We start from the raw sequence: 23,438 nt of genomic DNA on the forward strand, positions 1-23,438 counted from the left end.
CCGCCCGTGCGGGCAGGGCGCACACCAGAGCGGGGCGGGGGGCTGCTCGGGAGCCACTGGGATCTTGCAATGGGGGCAGTTTGCTCCAGAGCCAGAGCAGAGCTGTGATCTTTAGCCTGCACACTCCGGACAGGGGCACACAGGCAGAGGATGGCGGCTCTTCCCCAGCTACTTACAGCAGTAACAGCCTGGCCTGGAGCAGGGGCAGAGCTGCCATCCCTTGCTTGCGTGCCCCTGCCTGGAGTGTGCAGGCTATAGATTGTGGCTCTGTTGTGCCTCTGGAGCAAACTACCCTCATTGCAAGATCTCATTGACTCCAGAGCAGCCCCCTGCCCTACTCTGCTGCACACCCTGCAAGCGTGGCTGGGGCTGGTCTCCATGTCAACCCCCAGCCTTGACCCTTCACAGAGCAGCTGCAGCTGGGGTCTCCAAGGAGGGCAGGGGCTGCAGGGAAATGGAGTCCAGCTGCCAACCAGATCCGCCATTTTGCCCACCCTTGCTCTAAGGAGTCTATTTACCTCTGGTTCAGAAATGTTCCCAGAATAACCTCTTCTATGACTACAGGACAATACCAGGAAAGGTCATCAGCATGAAATTTATACATGGGTCTTTTATACCTAAGAATTTGGGAGGAAGGACTAAGATAAACCTGCTATCAAAGGCTAGCTTCAGAGGAGCTCAAGACCATTTAGGTTAAGGACAGGGGTGCTATAGACAACAGCCAGAGGTTTCCACATGTTTGGGTAGAAGGACGAGAATGTGAGTCAACCAGACTCACTTCAGGCCTGCAAGCTGAACCTGACAGACAGTCCACTAGGGACTTTCCTATTGATTTTACATGGGAGGTGCTCACAGTATGGCTTTGTGTTACAAGGCAGTGCCATGTAGCCACACCTGAGCTAGTTCTAAACAAGCTAGCTCAGGCACTGGAGGTACATTAGCACAGTGCTTTATCTGGGCAAATAAGCCTGGCTAAGATCTCTTCATGGCACTGCACTACTAGGCAAGCAGACAGATAGAAGACGGATGATTGCTTGTTTGACATTCCACCAGTCCCTGCAGTAATGCATGAATGCGACCATTAAAATTTCTTTTTGCGATACTTTATATGAAAACTCCTTGAACCTGCAAAACACTGTTAAACCCTTCATACTCAGAGAAAATCTTTCAGTGCACATTCCCTTGGTCATGATAAGTATGATGGCACATTAGAGTATAGTTATATGATACATTGTGGTTGCTGGCTATATTAAATGGGCTTGTCTACCTAGATTAGCAGAGGTGCCCTGTATATGGGACTCACCTTGGCTTCTCTGTTAAATGTTCTGGGCACAGGCTCTCTGTACATAAAACTTTCATGAACACGAGGCCTCACAGCCCAACTGCCTTAGATGCCCAGAACTGCACCCTGGCACTTTTATCATTCCCTCTCCTAGAACTCCAAGCAGGTGGGTGCTCTGATTTTACAATGTAATGCTTTAGCTACATGCATTAGGTATATGTAGCACACAGTGCACACAGATAAGCGTTGCAGTGGGTTTCTAAACATAGTTACTCTTTACTTACCAGCAGTGAAATTTCAGAAATCCAGAGCAAAATAATAACAGCTATTACCATTTTCTAATTTTCTTCTCCATTCTGAAACATTCTCTGGTTTTAAGTCAGGGTCCTCAAGTGGATCAAGGATCCATCTCCGGCAGCTCATAGTTTGACATACAAATCATAGAGGAGTGGCTAGCTGCATTAATCTTAAGTCAGGTAGAAGGTAGAGCAGAGTGGTACCTTGTAGACTAAAAGACTCTGAATCATAGGGCACATCCAGATGAGCACGTGGTCTGCGGCACTGCAGACCCATCTGCACCATCACAAACTGCATGTGCCACACATGCAGGCATTCACCACGCTGCTAATTTGCAGTGCAATGGGTTTTTTGACACCCAGAGGTCTCATTGTCAAAAAATCTGTGGCAAAACAAAGTGGGGTGGCATACATGGCAGCAGCGTGTGCTGCCAAAAGAAGAGCCTGGCTGGTCAGAGCCATGCTCCAGTTGCCAGCCAGGCTCTGTGTGCCCAGATTGCTGCTGATGGAGCCCCAGGAGACCCCCAGGACCCCAGGGAAGGCTGCTGGGGCCAGCCCAGGTATTGGCCCCAGCCTCCCCTAACCCACCCAGGGCAATTTTCCGTGTACCAGAGCACACATGGATGGGCATCCCCTGGGGATAAGTAGCAGCTGCACAACATTTGTCCCCAGGGAAATGCATGTGAGTGATCATCTGGATGTACCCATAGGTTCTGTCATTTCCCTCTCTCCCTCAGATCAGGTAAATCTGACCTTAGCTGGTCTCATAATGAAATAGAACCCCTCCATATTGTGCCTGTCGCTACCTCTGTGTTTCTGTTAGTCTCCCCTGACCAACCCAGCCTTTGTGGTTTTCAAAAGCCACCAGCCTCTTGGTGTTTTGATTCTGTTGCTGGAGATTTTCCATTCTAGACTTCATGCAGAGAAGCTGGAAAATTTTGCTGTTTCCAGTATCAGACACTCCATTGTGCTCGGTGCTTCCACTTGAACAGACAACTGTTCTTACTATATGACTGACTACTGCACCTGGTCTGACAGCCCTGAAAGCAAACAGCTGACTTCCCAACTGTGGTGGGCCAGCAGAGGGCACTCCTGCCCTAGGTCACCCGCCTCACTGCAACCAACCAAAAACCAATGCTTCAAGTGTCTCTCCTGGGGTGCCTGCATCTGGCCAACCCCCTTTCTGGAGCACACCCACAAGCCTGGGGTAACCGCTGCCACCACCCAGGCCTGGGTCATTGTTAGGGCTCTGTGTAGTAGGGGTGTGCAAAGCTGGCCCTATTCGATTCGCATTTGGATTTGGCCCAAATCAGGGACAGTGATTCGATTTGTTGATTCGGATCACCATCCCTGATTTAATTTGGATGCTTCTGAATCTGAAGATTCAATGCTGATTCGGAGAACAAGCGATTCGGTCATACACACAGCTTTAGAAGTTTTTCTACATACCTTGAGATGGCAGGTGCAGCGCGTGATCACTGCAATGCTGGGGCACATGGAGCATCCCACAGGAGTGTGAGGGGGCCCTCTATGTGCTTGGTGGCTGACCCGGAAGTGGACTGGAATTACTTCTGGTCCACTTCCGGGTCTGCCAGAGAGCATGCTAGGGGGCCCCCCCTGTGCCTCCCTGGCTCAGCGATCAGCCTTGGGGGGACTCTGGGTGCCCCCCCTCCCAGACCCAGGAGGCATCCCAGACCCTGTGCCCCGGCGGACCCAAAAGTGGACTGGATGTGCTTCTGGTCCACTTCCAGGCCTGCTGCCAAGTGCACTAGAGAGCCCCCCGTGCTTCTGTGGGATGGCTCCATGCACCCCAGCATCACAGTGATCATGAGCCCCTGCCACCTAGAGGTATGTAGAAAAAACATTTAAAGCTGTGTCAATGTCCAAATTGCCAAATCTTTCCAAATCAATGTGGAGGGTTCCGATTTGATTTGGAGAAATTAAAGGTCTTCTGATTCGATTCAGATTTGGAGATTCGGCTACCGAATCAGGCCAAATCTCGGCCAAATCAAATCAGGGACCAAAGCGTCACACAGCCCTACTGTGCAGTCCAGGGTACACAGACCGTGTAGACCTTGAGAGTGCTTACCTCTCCATGGTACTTCGGGATGCTTCCTTTTAGCCTGAAGCATTCACAAGTAGTCTCCTGTATGGGAGGAAAGTAAAAAGCCATTCCCATCTTAGCCCGAGCAAAAGGGAGCTAAAAAGGCTTGCCTTGCCCCTCTCAAGCACACACAGCTAGGTGTACTATACCAGATACCTTTATTGATCAGAGAGGGAGAGCATGAGGAAGGAATACAAAACAACAGACAATTGATAGAAAACCCACTTGAGCAAATCAGGATGGGCTTGTTGGCCCTTTTGATACGTGTCTAGTTCACTGAACCTTAAGTTACTGGCTAAATTTCAGGTAAATTACTAACATGTTCATCCAGAAACCAATAGAGCTCTGGGGCTGATTACTTGTTTCAGTGCTCCAACATTTCAACCCCTCCAAAATGGTGTTGACCCCCTTTTAAAGCTTTTGTGACCTCATCACTAAGTTCCAACCACAGACAGGGGCCACATGATGCAAGCACCACGCTTCCAAGGGAGGTGGTGCTCGCCCTATGCTTGGGGGTCTTCAAGAGGAGACTGGACAGGCACCTGGCTGGGATCACATGACCCCAGGTTTGGTGACCCTTTTCTTGCCTGCCAGGGGCAGGGGGTCGGACTAGATGGCCCACTGAGGTCCCTTCCAACCCTAGAATCTATGAATCTATGAATTTATGATGCAGATCAATCCTTGTAACAGTTGTCAGCCTCTTCAGGTGAGGGGCGTGAGGGTTATGCAGGCTGTTTGGTGGGAAACACAAGACAGAAGGGAGAGCAAGTTCCCCCCTCCCAGTGGAATCACATAGGTGACCAGGTGGATGCAGCAGGCAGAGTTCGGAGCAGAGAGGGCTGGACAGACTCAGAGCAGGGCAGCAGACGAAGAGGGTGATTCCTTCACACCAACCACCACAGCAATCCAGGTTATAACAAGTTCATAACAATGGCATCATGGCTTCACCCAGAATGTATAAGCTGTACTAAAACAGAGGGCTTAAGTGGTCACAGATGCACTTTGAAAAGTCACCACAAGCTTCATCTGCCCAAGTGTAACTGCTTGGATTCAATATCATGCTTCTCCTCTACCCATCCTCTCCAGCCTGTATTCCCTAACACACACCAAGACAAAAATATCCCGAGTCAGAGAAGAAAATGTAAAATCAGCTAGGAAGGACAACCACTGAAGAAGAGACTGTCCAGCATGGACCTGAAGATCTCAGGGAGCAGAGTGAGGAACCATGGAGTAGCTGATTGTGCGGAACTGGAAGATGAGGAAGGAATAAAGAACCTTGGAAAAGTCATCAGCCGTCTTGATGAGGGCAGAAGCTGTGGTTGCAGAGTATCCAGGAGAGAAAGGAGAGGGAGTCAAGATAACAAAACTGGATAGGACCCCTCAGGAGCTTCAGAACGAATGGGAAGGGAAGGTGTGCAACAGCTGGAGAGGCAGTATGAAGTGAGGTGAGTCACTGAGGCCTGAGCACTCTGAATCCCCATCAGGCATCCAGCAGCAATGCTACGTGTTGCTTAGAGCAGGGGCCTGGGAATCGGGGCTTGCGAGTTCCACTCTCAGCTCTTACTTCCTGCAAATCACATGACCACGTCTTCAATTTCCTCACCTGTGCAACAAGAAGACTAATATTGATCTGTACTAACTAATGATTGTCCAGCCCATGAGGTTCTCAGAGAGATGGGGTCATGTAGAAAGTCAAAGAGCTGTTTTTGTCCTCTGGTATCTACTGAAGAGCTGACCTTATTCTAAGGGTGTGACGGTCCTCCCTCTCTCCTTAACATACCAAACGCAGCACCAGAAAGAAAAGCGAAGTCACTTGATTAATTATTGAAGGAGTGGGAGAGGAGGAAAGCTGATTCAAAGCCCTAACCTATCAGAGCAGAGCGGTTGAAGTGGCCAGTCAGCATCTGTTAGAGGTGCAAAGATAAATGAGGTAAGAGAGCAGATAAATGCATAGGAATAGGCTCACATCTGTAGTGTTAATACATCTCTTTCAAAATGCTTGTGTCATCAGATGGTGTGTGAAATCTCACAGGTCATCTGTCCTGATTCAATTAGGTTCACTTAAATGTGCTCAGGGGGAAATTCTTACACTACCAGAGCACCTCGCATATCCAGCCAGTAAAAGCTCCTACTCAGCTTCAGGCCCCATGTGACATCCCTTCTCTGCTGCATGAAATTGCTGGAGTGATTCAAACCCCAACCCAAGGAGGCAGCCTGGGAACTTGTCTCGGTGAACTCAGGAATTCCACATTGGTTGTGGGACCTCACCACACACTTGTACCCTTATGGGGTAAAACCCTCCTACTTCCTGTAGGGCTTTGTCCTGGCAAAAGCATTGCTGGGTGCCAGGGGTGTGCAAAACGGGCCCTATTTGATTTAGATTCAACCCAAATCGGGGACAGTGATTTGATTCGTTGATTTCGATCACTGTCCCCGATTTGATTTGGCCGAATCCAAATCTGAAGATTCAATGCTGATTTGGAGAATCAGCGATTCAGGCATAAACACAGCTTTAAATGTTTTTTCTATATACCTCGAGATAGCAATGCAGCTCGTGATTGCTGCGATGCTGGGGCGCATGGAGCATCCCACAGGAGTGCGGGGGGGGGGAACCTGGAAGCAGACTGGAAGTACTTCCACTCCACTTTCAGGTCTGCCAGGGAGCACACCGCCCTGCACACCTCCCTGGCTAGGTGATCAGCCACAGGGGGACCCTGGGTGTCCCCCCCCAGACCCAGGAGTCACCAGTCACTGAGGTGGAGAGGCACGGGGGGGCCCCCTGCGCACTCCCCAGCAGACCCGGAAGCAGACAGGAACTGCTTCTGATCCACTTCTGGGTCTGATGCTGAGCACCCTGGGGACCACCCCTGTGCTCCCGTGGGACACTCCATGCACCCCAGCACCGCAGTGCTCATGAGCTGCCTACTACCTAGAGGCATGTAGAAAAAACATTTAAAGCTGTGTCTATGTCCGAATCGCCAAATTGTTCCGAATCTCTCTGAATCGATTTGGAGGGTGCCAATTCGATTCAGAGAGATTAAAGGGTCTCCTGATTCGTTTCAGTTTCGCAGATTCAGCCACTGAATCGGGTCGAATCCCCGCCAAATCGAATCAGGGGTAGCCCTACTGGGTGCTGCTGCCTTAGAGCTTCTTGCTTCATCCTAATTGTTCTTGCTCCTGTCTTGGACCCCCTGGCCCTGATTGACTGATTTGTTCTGACCATGGTCTTTTCCTGACCCTCAGCTTGATATTCTGGAACCTGGACCTGGCTTTGATCTTGGCTACTTGCACTGTGATAAACCCCTCATTGGTCCTGGTGTGAACCACTAGGCATGACTGCCTGTGCTTTGGTTAGGCATTACGCTTTCTCTACCTTGTTGTGGCAGTGCAGCCCTGGCCCCTTCCATGCCATACGCCTTGAGGCATGCATGCACCCACTTGCTTGCAGCCTCCCTACCACCTGCTGTGAGCAACCCAGGCTCCGTGGTGGGTGGCAGGGGCCTGCCCAGAGCCCAGGCCACCTGTGGCAGGCAGCCAGAAGGCTGCAAGAAGCTGCACTGGGGTCCACATAGCCCTGGCCCAGCTCACTGCTGGGAGTGGGTGCACGTGCGCCTCAGGGTGGATGGTGAGAAAGGGTCTGGAGCTGGGGCTGGGGCTGCGCTGCCACAACAAGGATTGGGCCCCTCATGGCTCCCTTGGCATCCATCCCTGGCACACCAACATCTTACAAGTCCAGGTTGTGGATGTTTTTGGCACTCTGCCCAAAAACATTGGTGAGGCCTGGGCAAAGGGATTTCCCCCTGTGTAGCAAAGGAGAGGCTTGCATTTGAATGGGTACTGTGCTGAGTTTTCATCCTGCGACGCACACACACACGCACACACGTGAGCAGGGGCAGTCAAAAAGTCCGAAGCAGATAAAACACATTCTTTGAATTTAAAGATAAAGCTCGTGGTTTGGGAGGTCTGGCTCAGGAGTTCTGAGCTCTTGAGGTTGGCAGCATTGCCTGACATGGGAGAGGGCTTGGGAGGGTAGACAAGCAGTTTGGAAGTTGTCAGGCTCTATTCCTTACCCCAAAACGATGGATGAGGAGCACTCGAACTCCTGCAGAATCCCTGCTCGCTGTGCTGCCTGCAGTTCTGTTTCTACCCAGAAGAGGACAGTGGCACACATCCTTTCCCAGTCCTCACAGGGCTATTTAATATTCTAGATTGATAAGTATTACTCATTATGAAAATTTGACTCTGCCTCCTTGCCCTGGGAATGCAGAAGCCTTTTCTTCCCTGGGGCTCCTGGACTGGTCAGAATATTGTCTGAATATTAAGCATCTTCCTTGCCCCAGCAGCTATATGTACCAAGATCTAGAAATCCTCACTCTGTTATTACTTCCTTGCTCCCAAACAAGGCCACAGTCAGCTTTCCAAGGCCAGGGGCTTTTCCCAAGCCCTTGGGGCATCTGTAAACAACCCTCTCTCACCTGAGTGCTGCAGACACAATCCAATGAGTTGCTCACATCCCCTGCAAATCATAAGCAGTGTGATTCATCAGAGAGGATTCTCATCTCCTTTGATTTCACAGGTCTTTTTTGCTGGTTGTTGTCTGTTACTTTTGGTTTCCACTGAAGAGCTGTTGGAATTTCACACACTCGGATAGCCTCTCTCCCTCCCCCCACCGCCTCATCGCTGTCTCCCATTCCACTTTTCCAACAGCCCCAGAGTGGCAGGTTGCCAGATGGTGCCCCATTAGGTCACATTTGCTCATTGTTTGGCAAACAGCAGCTTAATTCAAGTGCTGAGTTGACAGCTTGTCCTCAAAGACAGTTTGCAAGTTGCAGTGTTGCAAATGCCAGCTTTGCTTTTCAGTGTAATGTTATTTCAACTGCCTTAAAGGGATAAAGGTCCCTTTGATTAAAAAAGGGGGGAGGTGGGGAGGTTTTTAGATGTTTTTTGATATTGAAAGACTGATAGAATTGATTGGCAGGCGCTGTACACACAGATCAGTCAAAGCTCCTTGTTCCTATCTTGCAGTAACTCTTGCTGTTTTACTAGTCCAAGACCAGAGTCATCAGGCAGGGCTGATGATGACCCACCAGAGTCCTGGAGGGTCAAAGCTGGGTGGAGGTTTTCTGTCCACATGTTTTTATCAGCAAATGATTCATTGAAACCATCACTTTCCCTTGCAATGTCTGTGCCATTGTCCATCAGACCAGAATGTCTAGTCTGAACAAGGAGAGCACAGCCTCGTGCCCTCCAAAACAGCCAGTTGGCCAAGGGAGAGGGCTTTCTGCTAGGATGGAGGAAAGTGAGGTTCAAGTCCCTGTTTTTTTTTTATTTACACTAAGGATCTGAACCCTTGTCTCCTGCACCCCAGTTAGGTGCCTCAGGCAGAAGATGCCAGGTTAGTTTTATACCATGTCCCTCATTAGTTCCATGAAAAATGCTGGGGCTCATTCAAATCCTGAAGTTGAAACCTCCAACTTCTGCGGTACAGGGAAGCCATCTCCTGGACTGCCCTAATCCGAACCCGCATGCCAGCCTGTGTTGTTCCAGCCCTAGTACAAGCTTTGATCCTGACCTATAACATGGTAGTATATAATAGGCTACACAAGATGCTAACTGTGCCATCATTACTGCACAGTCATTTAGTGCTGGTATAAACAAGTACTAAATGACAGCACAGTAACCCAAGTTACTGTGCAGCAGCGCCGACAAATGGCTTTTTTGTGATGCTGACTATGCAGTGGCCCAAGACCACTGCACAGTAGCGTCACATCACGGTTTCTGCCACGTGATGCTACTGTGCAATCAGCATCTTGTGTAGACGCAGCTGTAGACTGACAACTCTGCATTGCTTCTGCAGCGTGAGCAAATATTTACTGGGGAGAGAAGGCTGAGACCTCCAAACTCAGTTCAGCTGGGGCCCTGATGGCTTTTGAATTATGAATTTTAGTAAATCCAAAGCTGTAAAGACACAAACAGATACATCCTCCTCCACCCAGAACCATTATATAACAAACCCAGTGGGTGCTTACATGCAACAGTGCTGGGAATATAAGGAAAACTTGGCTAGATTAAATTAGACAAGGAGGCAAAAAGATTCAGCTAACCTAAACTGGATTCTGTTATTGTGGGGCCAAATCTTACAGGATGGCTTTGCAGGAGCCAGCATTACAGATGGTCTCAACCTCAGGAGGTTGGTTAGCAGCTTCCTCCTCCACTGACACCTTCCGATTCTTCAGGGTTTGCAAGTTTGAGGCCATCTGCATCCAAGTGAAAGGCATTTCTCACTGCAGAACTTCCCCACAGGAGCTTGCCCTAGCAAAGAAGCACATAGATGTTTACTGGGATGTAGCACAAATCGCAGATGGTTTAAAAGAGTGTGTGTGGCAGGCAGGAAACTGTGGGTTGCATAGTTAAAAAGGGTCATTAATAATAATGATGACAATGATGATGAGTCCTGCTTAATAATAGTTAAAGGAATGGACTGGGAAGCATTCATTTTGGAAAGGATAAAGAATCAATGTGGTGCTGATGACAGGAGAGGCTGAGGCCTTCTGAGATTCAGGCAGGTCTTTAAACAAGTTTCCTACACTTGCCTATGCTTGCCAAGATGCCTCAGTCCTGACCTGCAATCCCCTTGCCATACCTTGTCCTACCCCCCTGGCCCAGCAGTGTCCTTCAGTCCTGACCTGCAGTTGAGTCAAAACAGCCAAAAGTGCTACTCATGCCTTCCAGCTGTGTTTGCTTGTGTCCATCCAGCTTCAATAGCCAATGGCACACCTGCGTGCAGCCATCACTGGCTTCCCAGCCAAACAACCCAGTGCCCAGTTACAGCAGGGGTGGTTACAAGTCCAGAAGAGGGGCTCAAACTCACATCTTTAGACATAACAAGTCAACTCTCTGCCCTGCAGTCCTTCAGAGCTGCAGCAAGGTGCAGGCAGCAAGCATGCTGTACCCAAGCTCCTCCTCTGACAGTACCCTCTAGACTTTCTTCCCAACCTATGAGGCTACTTCATTGCCCATGCATGGCTCCCTTATGTGCTGTTGCTCAGCAGTAATGTGAAACAACAGCTAATTGCAAGTTCTGCTTTCTACCAGTGCCATAGCATATTCATGCTAGGGTTGTAAGCATATTGATGCAGCTGCATGTGTGCAAGCACTTGGCTCCAAAGCTGAAAATGTAGAGGAGGTGGGAGCTAGATTTAGCTTTCTAGACCTGTTATCTAAAGGAGCAGGAAGTACAAAGCATGCATCTGGATCTCAGCTTCTCATGAGCTTGGAGGTTGGGACAGCCTGTGGCTGGCACCTACAGGAAGCACCAGTGCTGCATCAGGTATTAATTGCTTATCCTGGTTCAGTGCACTCAAATAACACATGCTGCAGAGCTTGCAGGGCCAGTTCATCTTCTGACTCCCTCCCCTCTGTAAGCCATAGATTTGGAAGCCTGTTTAATCATGACAAAAACATCTGGGCAAGCACTGTCCAGGTGATTGCTTCAGATAGGTCTGCAGTTGTTCCAGCTTGGCAGCTGTCAGCCCAACCTGCTGTGAAGCCCTTGAACCTGCCTTGCTCCTCAGCAGGTTGGCATTTCAGGCACTGTCTCCCTGCTGACTCCCTACCTGCAGCAGGCCTGGCCCAGCAGCTCCCTGCAGCTGGGGAAGAGAGCTGGGAAGGGATGGGCTGTCATGCTGCACTGTCACCAGGACCTGTGAACCAGAAAGACATTGACTTCCATAGTGGGGAGAATGCATTGAAGAACTATGCTGCCTGTTCAGAGGCTTATGCTGGGCCTGTCACCGCAAGGCTTAGTAATCAGAAAGGTCTCTTTGGCTAGGGGCAGACATTCAAAAAGCCTGCGCCTGAATTGATTTGTTCTTTGCAGGTTAGTCTAACCTAGCTAGGCTGAAGGAGTTTGTAACCACAATGCCATCCTTCTGGACTGAGGAAATTTAGGCACATGCCTGAAGTGGCTCAGGCTAGAAGCTGGGGGACACTAAAGCAGCCCTCCCTTCCCCTGCACAGAGCTGAGCTGAGGGGGTGTGGCCAGGTTCCAGCAGGATGCTGTGATTAGGGAGGGCTCCTCCCTCTCCTGAGCAGCTCAGCAGGAAACAGCCCAGTGGGGAATGTTTATCACCCTTAACTCAGTGTTTATCACCCCATTAAGAAAACAGAGGGACATTACCAACTATCTGTTGATTCTGCCTTTGTCCCATGTGCCACAGCTTGGAGGTAGCCAGCATGTGGTATGCTAGCTAATGCTGAGAGGAGTCTGTGAGGGATGGGGGAATGCCTGCTTATCAGAGAGTGGAGTGGGGGGAGCAGAAGCCAGGCAGACACCTGCAGAGACTGCCGAAGCTGCAGCCAGGGAGCAGAGGGGAGGAGCCAGCCCTGCTGTGGAGCAGAGAGCCCCAGCCATCCCAGAGAGCATGCCAGGATGCTGGGGGAGTCTGATTTAATTTAAACCATCAAGGGGTCTCAGACAGACATTGCATAAACTGGTTTGAGCCAAATCAGTTAAGTCTGATACTCCATTCAACCAGGTTTATCTCAAACCAGTTTCGGCCATTCTCAAACTGGTTTATGCACACTGAAAATCTGTTCTGTTACAGGTTAAAACCAGTTACTGATCACTTAAATTGGTTTATGTGTAATGTCTGTCTCTAGCCTTGAAGACTCATTCCTAGACACCTGGTTCTTGAGCAAGCTCAGCACTGCAGAGCTCTTGGCTCTCTCATTCTGTGAAGCCAGTTCAGACATCATGGAAAGGTCCAAAGTGCCCAGCCTGATGGCCAAAGTCCTGTATTTCCAGGACTGGCACAGCAGCAATTCAGGCCTGCCCAGTGTGTTGCCAATGCAGCAGAGCTTGTCCAATCCTACCACTGCCATTAGCCCCAGTTGAGATGGGATATGGGGATTTTTCATGGGGATCCAGTTTCTTCCTGGCATCCTGGGACTCACCCCAGGGTGGACTGTTCTCACAGCAGTAGAACATCCCAAAATTGCTTGTTTCCACGTAGGAAGTTTCCATCCCCTTGATTAGCTTCCCCCTGCACATGGCACCAGTGTCAAGAACCACACAGACAGGAGCTAGTACTCCTAAACACTACCTAACTCCAGAAAGTGGAAGAAGAGGCTGGTTGGGTTCTCCTGCCTGTGATAATTACTTTGAGGCCAGGGCTTAACCCAGGGGCAGGCAAAATAAGGCCTTTGTGCTGGACTCAGCCCACCAGGCCATTTCATCCGGCCTGTGGGGCCCCTAAAAAATTTAGAAAATGAATATTTATCTGCCCCTGGCTGCCTGTCAAAGAGGAGAGGAGCCAGGGGCAGTAAGACCCAGAGGGAGCTAGCAGCAGAACTAAACAACCACAGCAGCAAATCCAGCCTAGCCCAACCCCACTGCTGCCCGCCCCAAGCCCCAGCCAGAAGCCTCTGCCTAGAAAGGGCTTCTAGAGGCTTCTGGCCTGGGACTGTTACTGTGCCAAGGGAAATACAGATAAGAATAGGCGGGGGGGCAGGGCAGGGGATGACTCTGGGTGATCTTCCCAGTCCTCAGGGCTGACTGGGCCAGCTCATGCAGTCCCAGCACTGGAGCTAGAAACCATGGGGTGCCGGAGCATGACGGGCGGGGCGGGGAGCGGAGAAATGGTTGCATCAGGCAGGGGGAAGGGGCAGTGAGCGGGTGGCAGTGCAGGGTCCATGCCGGTGCCCCTGGGCCAGTGCTGGTGGGGCCCAGAGAGGGGTGGCAGGAGCATGGGGCCAGGCCGCCTCCTTCCTCTCCCTGCTTGAGCAGCACAGCCCAGCTCCATAGAGCCCCTGCCAGCCTGGCCCTGCACTCCTGCTGCCCCGCTCTGACCCCCACTGGTACTGGCCCCGGGGCATTGGCGGGAGCCCCGCACTCCCACCCATCTGTCACTGTGCTCTGCACACTCACTCACTGCCCCTTCCCACCTCCTGCCACAGCAATTTCCCTGCTCCCCCGCTGCCCACCGTGCTCCGGCATCACATGGTTCCCAGCTGCAACACCAGGACCACAGGAACAGCTAAGATGCAGTATGCAGTGGCTGAAGGTCGGGGGAGAGATGAGGAAGTGGCAGGAGAAGGGCAGGAGTGGCAGGTGGCAGGGCAAGTGGCAGTGAGCGGAAGCATGAGGCCCACGCCAGTTCCCTGGGGCCAGGAGTGGCAGAAGTGCAGAGCCCAGGCTTACATGAGCACTGGTGGGAGCTCTGCCTGCCGCGGGGGAGGCGGGGCAGCAGGTTGTGGGCAAACCCTCCCCCTCCATACAAGCCACAACCCTCCCCACACACACTCACAGCCCCCCCACAAAACCCATACCCACCCACACCACACCACACACACACACCTATCCACCCGCCCTCCCACAATTCCCACCCACACCCTCCCACAATATACAAGAGTAAGACTACATTTTAAGCTATAATACTATTACCTCTATACTACACAAACACATGTAAATCAGGACAAATTTTTTTTTTTTAATTAAATTAATGAATGTTGTAGTACATTTCATTTTTAGAATATAATTTGGTATTTTTCTGGTTCAGAGATGGCAAAACCCCTTGCTCAAAGGAGTAATTCTGCTGGGCAAGGGGAGGGACTTCTGCTGGCAAAAGTCAGGGGCTAGGGGGTGGGACTTCTGGCCCCAAGATGGCGACCAGGGGATGGGACACCTGTCAAGGTGCGGGACTATCCGTGCAGTCCTCAATGGCTTGCCAAAACTTGGTAAGCACCCCTCTGCCTGAAATAATTACCCACCCCTGGCTGAACCCCTGCCTTGACCCTGTAACAGAAGAGCCAGGACTCTGACCTGAATGTGCATTTCATTTTGAATAGGTTTGTGGAGGGTTGGAGGAGATCTTCATTAATCCTGCTTGTTGTTACTTGGTTTCAAACAAAATGTACTCAATAAACAGCTGTCACCTGTGCAGTGCCTACTGTGTCCTCTATTGTTCTTCATCTGGTATTCAGACCCAGCCTGGCTTTTGTCACCCAGCAGAGCTACACCAAGGCTTGATTTGGAGATTGATGAAGTCAATGGGAATCTTTCCACTGGCTTTAATTGGCTTTGGAGCAGTCCTTTAGGTTAGTCAGGTGCAAAGCGTGCTTCCATCTGTGCATAATATAGTGCCACTAGCTGTTGTTGTAGCAAACCCTGAAAGCCTGATAGACTGAGTCTAAGAGAATCCTTTGTATGGGAGGCCTCCAAGAAACACCTAGGAAAAAAGCTGGAGCATCTGCAGTGAGTGCAGGAGCTGGTGTCTCAGCAATCAGAACCTTGGTGTGGTGCTAGAGGGGGGGGGTTTCCTCTTCTGCTTTTGCAGGTTTCCTCTTCTAGGTACCTACAGCCCAGGTCCTGGGCACCTGAGTCCATTCAAGGTTCTTTGTCACTTTAAGGCAGGAGTTTTCAACCTTTTTTAAGAACTGTACCCCTTCTGGTGATGGCAGCCAGACACGGAGTGGAGGGGCAGGGAGGGTGGGGCTCACACGTGGTGGCATTGGATGGTGGGTTGCAGTGGCCATATGTGAGCTCTGCCTCCCTCGCGCCATGCCTGGCTGTCCAGGAGGCACCGCTGCCCTCACCCCGCTCCTGCCCTGGCCCTGCTCCTGGGAGGCAGCCGCGCAAGGTTGTGGGTGGCGGCACTTCATCCCCGCCTGCCCATGTGTACCCCCTAGGACCATTCCAAGTACCCCCAGGAGTACACGTACCCCCAGCTGACAACCCCTGCTTTAAGGCTTTTCAAACACTATCACTTGGGTCATTTGAATCCCAAATCCCTTGTGATCCCAAATCCCTTCAATATCTTCATCAACTACGTGGAAGATGGCATAGAGTGCACCCTCAGCAAGTTTGCAGATGATACCAGGCTGTGGAGAGTAGTAGATACACAAGAGGGTAGGGCTAGGATCAGAGAGACCTCAACAAATTGAAAGATTGGACCAAAAGAAATAAGGTGATATCCCTGCAGGAACTTACACCGTATACAGCTTAGCCCATTCTGTTTCCTGAAATCCTTCCTGCTATCTACTCAATATAGCATACTTCAGAACTTCTCTTCCTAACCTATTGCATTGTGGTGGTGTGGATCTGCTGCCTTCCAGCGGAGAGACTGCTACATTTTGGTGGCAAGATGCACAGTCTCAGTATGCAAAGCTTGCCCTGACTTTTTTTTAATGGAAAATGCGTTTTACATGGCAGCAGGAGATGCCACCAAGGAATTGGTTCTTCCTGTATGAAATCTGCCAGAATGATGCAGCCCTGCTATTTTTTATTCTGCAGGTGGGCAAAAAAAGGCCAAGTTATAAAGGAAGCATCAGGTGACTTCTATGAAACTGTTGTGGACCACACCTTTTTCTTCGAGCCTGTATCCTGTGAGGTGACCAATGCTTTGGGCAGTACTAACATCAGCAGGACTGTAGATGTCTACTGTAAGTAATCTCTTTGTCTTCACACCCTCTGGAACCTGACTGCCTTGGGTTGACTCCTGTCTGCCATGTCATTGGCTGATTTTAAGGGGCTGCACTTAGCAAAGCTGCATAAATAATAAGTGGAAACTGAGATCCCTTGGATGGCTCTGACAATCTCAGCTTGGAGTCAGAGGGAACAGGGCTTCCTGCATAATTTAGTTACTAAGGTTTATTTAACCCAAGGCATAATATTTGACAGTACAAATTCACTTCCTGGCATACCAGTTCCAAGCCAGTGTGATGGGATACATGGATCCAATGACTTGTTATACAGGGAACCAGGCACAGTCTGGGGTTGATAATCCATGTTTTTATCTTTGGCTGCCTTGGCTGAGGGGAGAGACATGCAGAATAATTATGTTTGTTGGTATAGCTTGTATAGTGAGAGACATGCCTAATAATTATGTTTGTTGGTATAGCTTGTATACTCATCACCAGGCATCTGCAGGTGACATCATCAGCTCTGTGCTACCTACTTCTGCACCTCATGGTATAAGGAGCTTAGTGGAGCTGAGAGGTGGCATGGCTGAAATACATTCTCCTTCTGCAATCCTACCTCAGCAGTGTGGTCTTTTGAGATTATGCCAAATGGTGCAAATTCCAGTGGCTGCTGTTTGCACCCAAGATCTGGGAGTTGCAAGGTGGTAGAAAGCTACTAGCAGTGTGCAAAGCAGGCCTTATTCAATTTGGACTTGGATTCAGCCTGAATCAGGGCAGTGACTTGATTCATCAATTCGGATCACTGTCCCTGATTTGATTCAGCCAATTCCAAATCTGAATGCTGATTCAGGGAATCACCGATTCAGACAGACACAGCTTTCAAAGTTTTTTCTACATACCTTGAAGTACCAGCATGGGTTGTGAATGTTGCAATGCTGGGGCGGATGGAGCATTCCACAGGAGTGCGGGAGGGGCCCCCACATGCCCTGCGGAGAACCCAGAAGTGGACCGAAAGTACTTCCAGTCCACTTCTGGGTCTGCCTGGGAGTGTGTGAGAGGGGCACCCCCGGGCTCCCCCCAGCTTGGCGATTGGCCGCAGGGGGACCCCGGGTGCCCTTCAGACCCAGAAGGCACCAGTCACTGAGCTGGGAGGGGCACAGGGAACCCCCCACGCGCTCCCCAGCATCCCCGGAAGTGGACCGGAAGTACTTCTGGTCCAATTCTGGGTCTGCTGCCAAGCACTCTGGGGAGCCCCCCACACTTCTGTGGGATACTCCATGTGCCCCAGCATCACAGCAATCACAAGCCGCCTGCTACCTACAGGCATGTAGCAAAAACATTTAAAGCGGTCTATTTCCAAATCTCCAAATTTTTCTGAATCTCTCCAAATTGATTTGGAGGGTTCCGATTCAATTCAGAGAGATTAAAGGGTCCTCTGATTCGATTCAGATTCAGAGATTTGGCCACCGAATCGAATCAGGGACCGAAGCTTCTCCAGCCCTAAAAGCTACCTGTGCTTGCCATCTGGTTAGGATGCATCAAGCAGAGCTCAGGCACATCTGTGTGTCTGGTCTGTATCTGGTCATATTGATGGGTGGATTAAAGTTAATTTTGATCTAAAGCAGAGCAAAATGTAGCTTGCTCTTAAGGAAAGGATGGGGGGAGATGGTGAAACTCGGCATGCTTGGCATTATGCTGACCTGTGAGAGTGTCTGCCTCTGCTTCTCCAGACAGTTACCTTCTCTTCCTATCTCTTATGCACAGTTGGGCCCAGGATGGCAACAGAACCACAGTCCCTCCTCGTTGACCTGGGGTCAGATGCAGTATTCAACTGCGCTTGGACTGGAAATCCATCTCTGACCATTGTCTGGATGAAGCGGGGCTCAGGCGTGGTAAGAACTACAGTCACAGGGGAAATACTGCACCACATTTGAGATCAGGGGCTAGAGCCTAAGAGGCAGTGCAGGGGAATGGGTATGTCACAGCATTCAAGTTCAGACAAGCTAGCATTGAGGTCTGCCTCTGCTACTGATCTGCTGTGTCATTTTGCTTCTCTGAGCATATTCTCTCTCAAAACTTTTTCCATTTGCTCCATACCTTCTTTGGAGGTTGGCTGCTTCTTACTCTGTGTGTGTGTGTGTGTGTGTGTGTGTGTGTGTGTGTGTGTGTGTGTGGGTGCGTGTGTGTGTGTGTGTGTGTGTGTGTGGGCATTGTGTGATGCCTTGTAAACCAAGGCCCCAACAGAGACTGGAGCTATTGTAATACAAATAATAAACTGCAATTTTAAGGGGAGAAACAACTTCCATTGAAATCAGGCCAAGCACCCAGTGCTCAGTATTCATTTATGGTTCAATCTTGTCAATCAAAGAGAGTCTCTTGAGGATGTTAAGCAGAAGGCAGGGCAGGACAGCATCTTAGGGCGTTTATACATGTGCTCTGGGAGTAGGGGGGACACTTTAATTAAAGCAACTTGTTGCCTTGTAATTACCACACTCCAGCAGACTCAATTAATCGAGTCTGCTCCAATGCACTGTAATTACAAGGCAACAAGATACTTCATCAGCTGCTCTGACAAAGTAGGCTGCTTCCTGCAAAATCTCATGTCATTCTGAACCAGTTAGTTCCTCAGGTGGCAGCCTGCTCTGTCTTCTGCCTGACTTCAGACTAACTTGGCTAGCCACCTCTCTCTTGAGGATGTTAAGCTTGCTCTGCTTCCAGTGATCAACCTGAGAGTTGAGGACTCAAAGATTGAGACCTCCTCTGGCCCTTGTATACCTGACCTAATCCTATAAGACAAGGATTGGCAACATATGGTTTGCAGAATTACTGGATCAGGCCCATGGAGCTAGGGGAATCTAGTAGCATGTTGCCAGAGGGAGGCGTGGCCCACATTGATATCAGAGCTGGGCAGTAAGGTGCTGTGCCAGGGTCTAGAGGCTGGGATCTGTGCCTGTCCTGTAGCCAGGGGTCAAAGTCATCATTTGAAGATGACAAAGATTGCAGTGTGGTAAATACCAAAAAGATGGTCATGGATATGGGCCAATCTAACTTGGTTGATAATCAGGGCAGAAGCAAATGATATGTGTTTTAGAGCCAAATGTAAAATTATACATACAAAGAATGTCAATAGAGGATCGGAGACTGTCCTGAGACTAGAGTGTCTTGGTACATAATCAACAGAAGCTGAGTTTCCAATTGCATTAGCCAAAAAGGCTAATGCAATCCTTGGATGTATAAGCAGAGTGTTCTCTGCTAAGAAAATAAGTTCCATTATCTAGTCATCGGAAAGTGGTACAAAAGCTACTGGAATATTGCATCCGGTTCTGGTGACCATCATTCAAGAAGAATGTTGGTTACCTGGAGAGGGATTGGAGAAGAGCAACTTGAATGATGAAAGGAATGGCAAACAAATCTAGCAATGAAATGAGTCCCCCAGAAGGGTGATAACTTGATCACAGTCCACCTGTACCTACATGGGGAACAAAGCTTTGCTAATGAGGTCTTCAATCAGGCACCCAAAGGTATATCAAGAGGGAGAGGTCAAGGAAGCAGTAAACGTTCAAGGCAGAGGCAAGCAAACTACAGCCTGTCAGCCATACTATCCAGCCTGTGGGGCCCCTAAGAAATTTAGAAAGTTAGCATTTATCTGCTCCTGGCTGCCTGTCAAAGATGACAGGAGCCAAGGGCAGTAGGACCCAGGAGGGCCAGCAGGACCCAGAAGCCCAGCCCCACCCGCAGCCCTTTCTCTGCCATGCTGCCATGCACTCCTCCAGCGCCACATGGCTGCATTGCCAGACCGGGGAGTACAGGCCACGCTGGTAACCTTGGATGGGTGTATCTGTGTGTGTGTCATAGGGTGAGTCCCACATGCACTACTCACCCTACACATACACCCACACACCCCCTCGTACTGACATACACACAGACCCCCACACCCCCTCACACACCCCAGCCACCCTCCCCCATTAATTCATGAAATTAATGAATGTTGTAGTACATGTTTGATTTTTAGAAAATAATTTGGCATTTTTCTGGTTCAGAGATGGCAAAACCCCTTGCTGAAAGGAGTACTTCCGGGTGCAAGAGGAGGGACTTTTGGTGGCAAAGGTCAGGGGTTAGGGGGCAGGACTTCCAGTCACAAGATGGTGACTAGGGGGTAGGGCACCTGTCAAGGGGCGGGGCTATCCATGCAGCCCTCGACAGCTTGCCAAAACTCAGCAAGTGGCCCTCCACCCAAAATAATTGCCCGCCCCTGCATTCAGGGTTACCCTGATCCTAGTCATAGGATACCCATGTTTAACAGAGAGGGCAATTAACCATTACAATCACTTCCTAAAGCTTTCCAGGGAGTCACCACAATTGACCATTTTAAAACTGAGATGTAAACGACAGATTAGTTCAAACCACAATGAATTCAGGGAAGGCCTCTGGCCTTTGTTATACAGGAGGTCAGACTGGATGCTCACAACGGTCCCGTCTGGCATGATAATGTATGACTCTGTAAAGCCACTTATACAGACCATGCTGTCTGCTGCTGCATGAGAAACAAGCCCTCTGTGAAACAAGTGTCATAAAGAATCATCTCTTTCTGTGTGAAATAGATCTGCTAATGTGGGACACCATGAAAATACCAATGCCAGGCACTCCATCTGCAGGAGGGATTCCCTCCTGTATCACAAATACAATTGTTCCTCTGTTCCTCTGCCAGTTGTCATTGTGTCATGGCAGTAATACAGTAATAAAGGGATGGGGGCTGGGTACTGTGGAGGTGAACTGAGGTTCTGTGTAAGTTTTGGTATGTTCTCATCACAATATCTGAAGGCATTTCACATGTGCATTAAGCAAAGTAAGTGACCTCCGTCTCTCATTCTGTCTTGAAGGGAAGAATTGTGTGTGCAGTGGAATAGGTAGTTTTGATAGGGTTTTATTCATTTTTTAGTGTCCACATTACTCTGTGTTGATGTTCAAGCAGGCAAGCAGGTAGTGCATTTGTTACTTAGAGCAGAAGTTTTGTGATGCTCTTTATAGTTCCTGCAATGGTTTATGCCACAGCATCAGACTGCCCCCCAAGATGGCTCTGACCCTGGCACAGAGGAAGTCATACCCTCATTTCAAAGCTCCATTGTGCCTGAGGAGTAGAGCTGTTGATCACAGCCCTCACCCTGAAGCTACAAACTATCTCAGGGATTCACTGAGTCTTGGTTGCTGACCATTTTAAAGATAAGGGCCAAGGCCTTCCTCACAACAGGCACTGGGAAACCAGAGTAGCAGGCAGAGGACAAGTTTGATAGGAGGGCCAACAACAACGAGGCCAGAAGAAGTGCTGGAAGCTGTATCCTTGGAATATACATGCTCCCCATCACTATAACATCTGAGCATATCCCAGTCAGGAATAAGTTTATGTTCATAACGTGCATGCATGGCAGGGCAGTGCTATTGTCACCACTATAGTACTGAGGAACAGAGAGGCTAAAAGCAAATGCAGACTAGCTACTTAGATACCTCCATTTTAAGCATTGACACACTTAAATTAGGAGCTAGGCCCTGGGAGGCTGAGTCAAAAAAATGAGGTTAAATGCCTTGGCTCCCTGTGCAGGCAAAGATGAAAAGATGATTCAGAAAGCACAAGCTATAAGCAAGAAGTTGACTAGAGCTAGCCAAGAGCAAACACTAAGCACACAAGTGACTCTAAACCCCTCTCTGGAGCTTTGGTGTAGCAGTTCATTTGAGATCAAAAGCTCTGAGCCTCTCCTGAGGGGACCTGGCAGTGGTGCCCACCTTTTTCATAACAGCCTATTGCATGTAGGAGACCTAAGTTATAGCGCTGTCTTCAACCAGAGAGGATTCAAACCCACATCTGCCAATGCCCACCACCCTCCACTCCTATTGAAGCTAGGCCACAGAGCAGATAAGACTACAAGAGTCCTGAGGCCAATGGAGGACAAGCAAGAAGGAGCCTGCATCTGTACCCTGGTGGTTCATGCATTTGACCTGGTAGGAGAGCCCTGGTCCTGTTCTCTGCATTATAACCCGACATTAGATAAAAATACAAATAATCCCCATCTACCAGATTTGTCACTGCATGGGCTTAAACAGAGCTGTAGCACTACCTCACACCATTTCAACTGGCAATGGAGCTTCAGCAGAGTGAGGCATCCTACTGCTCAAGATACCACAGTTCTGCATGTGTCTGGAGCCTAACTTTAGGCATGTGAGACTCTCTGCAGTCCAAAACATAGGCACCAAATGGATTTAGGCACCTAGAGGATTATGTGGCTAATGGAACAGCTGTCTTCAGAATCACTTCTTGCGGCTTAAGGCCCTAAATCTTACCTATATCCTATTTACGCACAGGAGGTATGTGGCAGAATAAAGAACTGAATCTACATCTGCCTATTCCTAGAAGGTGATTAAGAACAGTCAGCATGGATTCACCAAGGGCAAGGCATGTCTGACCAACTTGATTGCCTTCTATGATGAGATGACTGGCTCTGTGGACATGAGAAGAGAAGTAGATATGATATACTTTGACATTAGCAAGGCTTTTGATACAGTCTCCTGCGACATTCTTGCAAGCAAGCTAAGGAAGTACCTGCTGGATGAGTGGACTGTAAGGTGGATAGAAAACTGGCTGGATCTTCAGGCTCAAAGGCCTGATTTAGTGAAGTCCAAATCAATGTCTAGTTGGCATCTGGTATTAAGTAGAGTGCCCCAGGGGTTGGTCCTGGGGCCAGTTTTGTTCAGTATCTTCATCCACTACGTGGAAGATGGCATAAAGTGCACCCTCAGCAAGTTTGCAGATGACACCAAGCTGTGAGGAGTAGTAGATACAAAAGAGGGTAGGGCTAGGATCAGAGAGACCTCAACAAATTGAAAGATTGGACCAAAAGAAATAAGGTTCAATAAGGACGATTGCAAAGTCCTGTACTTAGGATGGAAGAATCCCATGCACCAGTACAGGCTGGGGGCTGACTGGCTGGGAAGCAGCTCTGCAGAAAAGGGCCTGGGGGTTACATTGGACATTAAGTGGTATATGAGCCAACACTATGCATTTGTTGCCAGAAGGCTAACAGCATACTGGACTGCATTACTCAGAGCATTGCCAGCAGATCAACGGAAGTGATTATTCTCCTCTATTCAGCACTGCTGAGACCACATCCTGAGTACTGTGTCCAGTTTTGGGACCCCCATAGATTCACAGATTCATAGATGTTAGGGTCGGAAGGGACCTCAATAGATCGTCAAGTCCGACCCCCTGCATAGGCAGGAAAGAGTGCTGGGTCTAGATGACCCCAGCTAGATACTCATCTAGCCTCCTCTTGAAGACCCCCAGGGT

General features: G+C 49.5%; 1 protein-coding gene across 1 annotated transcript in view; it reads left to right on the top strand.

Annotated features, from left to right (window-relative positions):
• The window catches only part of KIRREL3 (kirre like nephrin family adhesion molecule 3), a 357,023-nt gene that overhangs the window by 242,894 nt on the left and 90,691 nt on the right, over window positions 1-23,438 (top strand). Inside the window, 2 exon segments of the mRNA XM_006021359.1 lie at window positions 15,975-16,123; window positions 17,867-17,994. Coding sequence (XP_006021421.1) covers window positions 15,975-16,123; window positions 17,867-17,994 — 277 coding nt within the window.

The sequence above is a fragment of the Alligator sinensis genome, unplaced genomic scaffold (genome assembly GCF_000455745.1).
Source record: "Alligator sinensis unplaced genomic scaffold, ASM45574v1 scaffold760_1, whole genome shotgun sequence".
Classification (NCBI taxonomy): domain Eukaryota; kingdom Metazoa; phylum Chordata; order Crocodylia; family Alligatoridae; genus Alligator; species Alligator sinensis.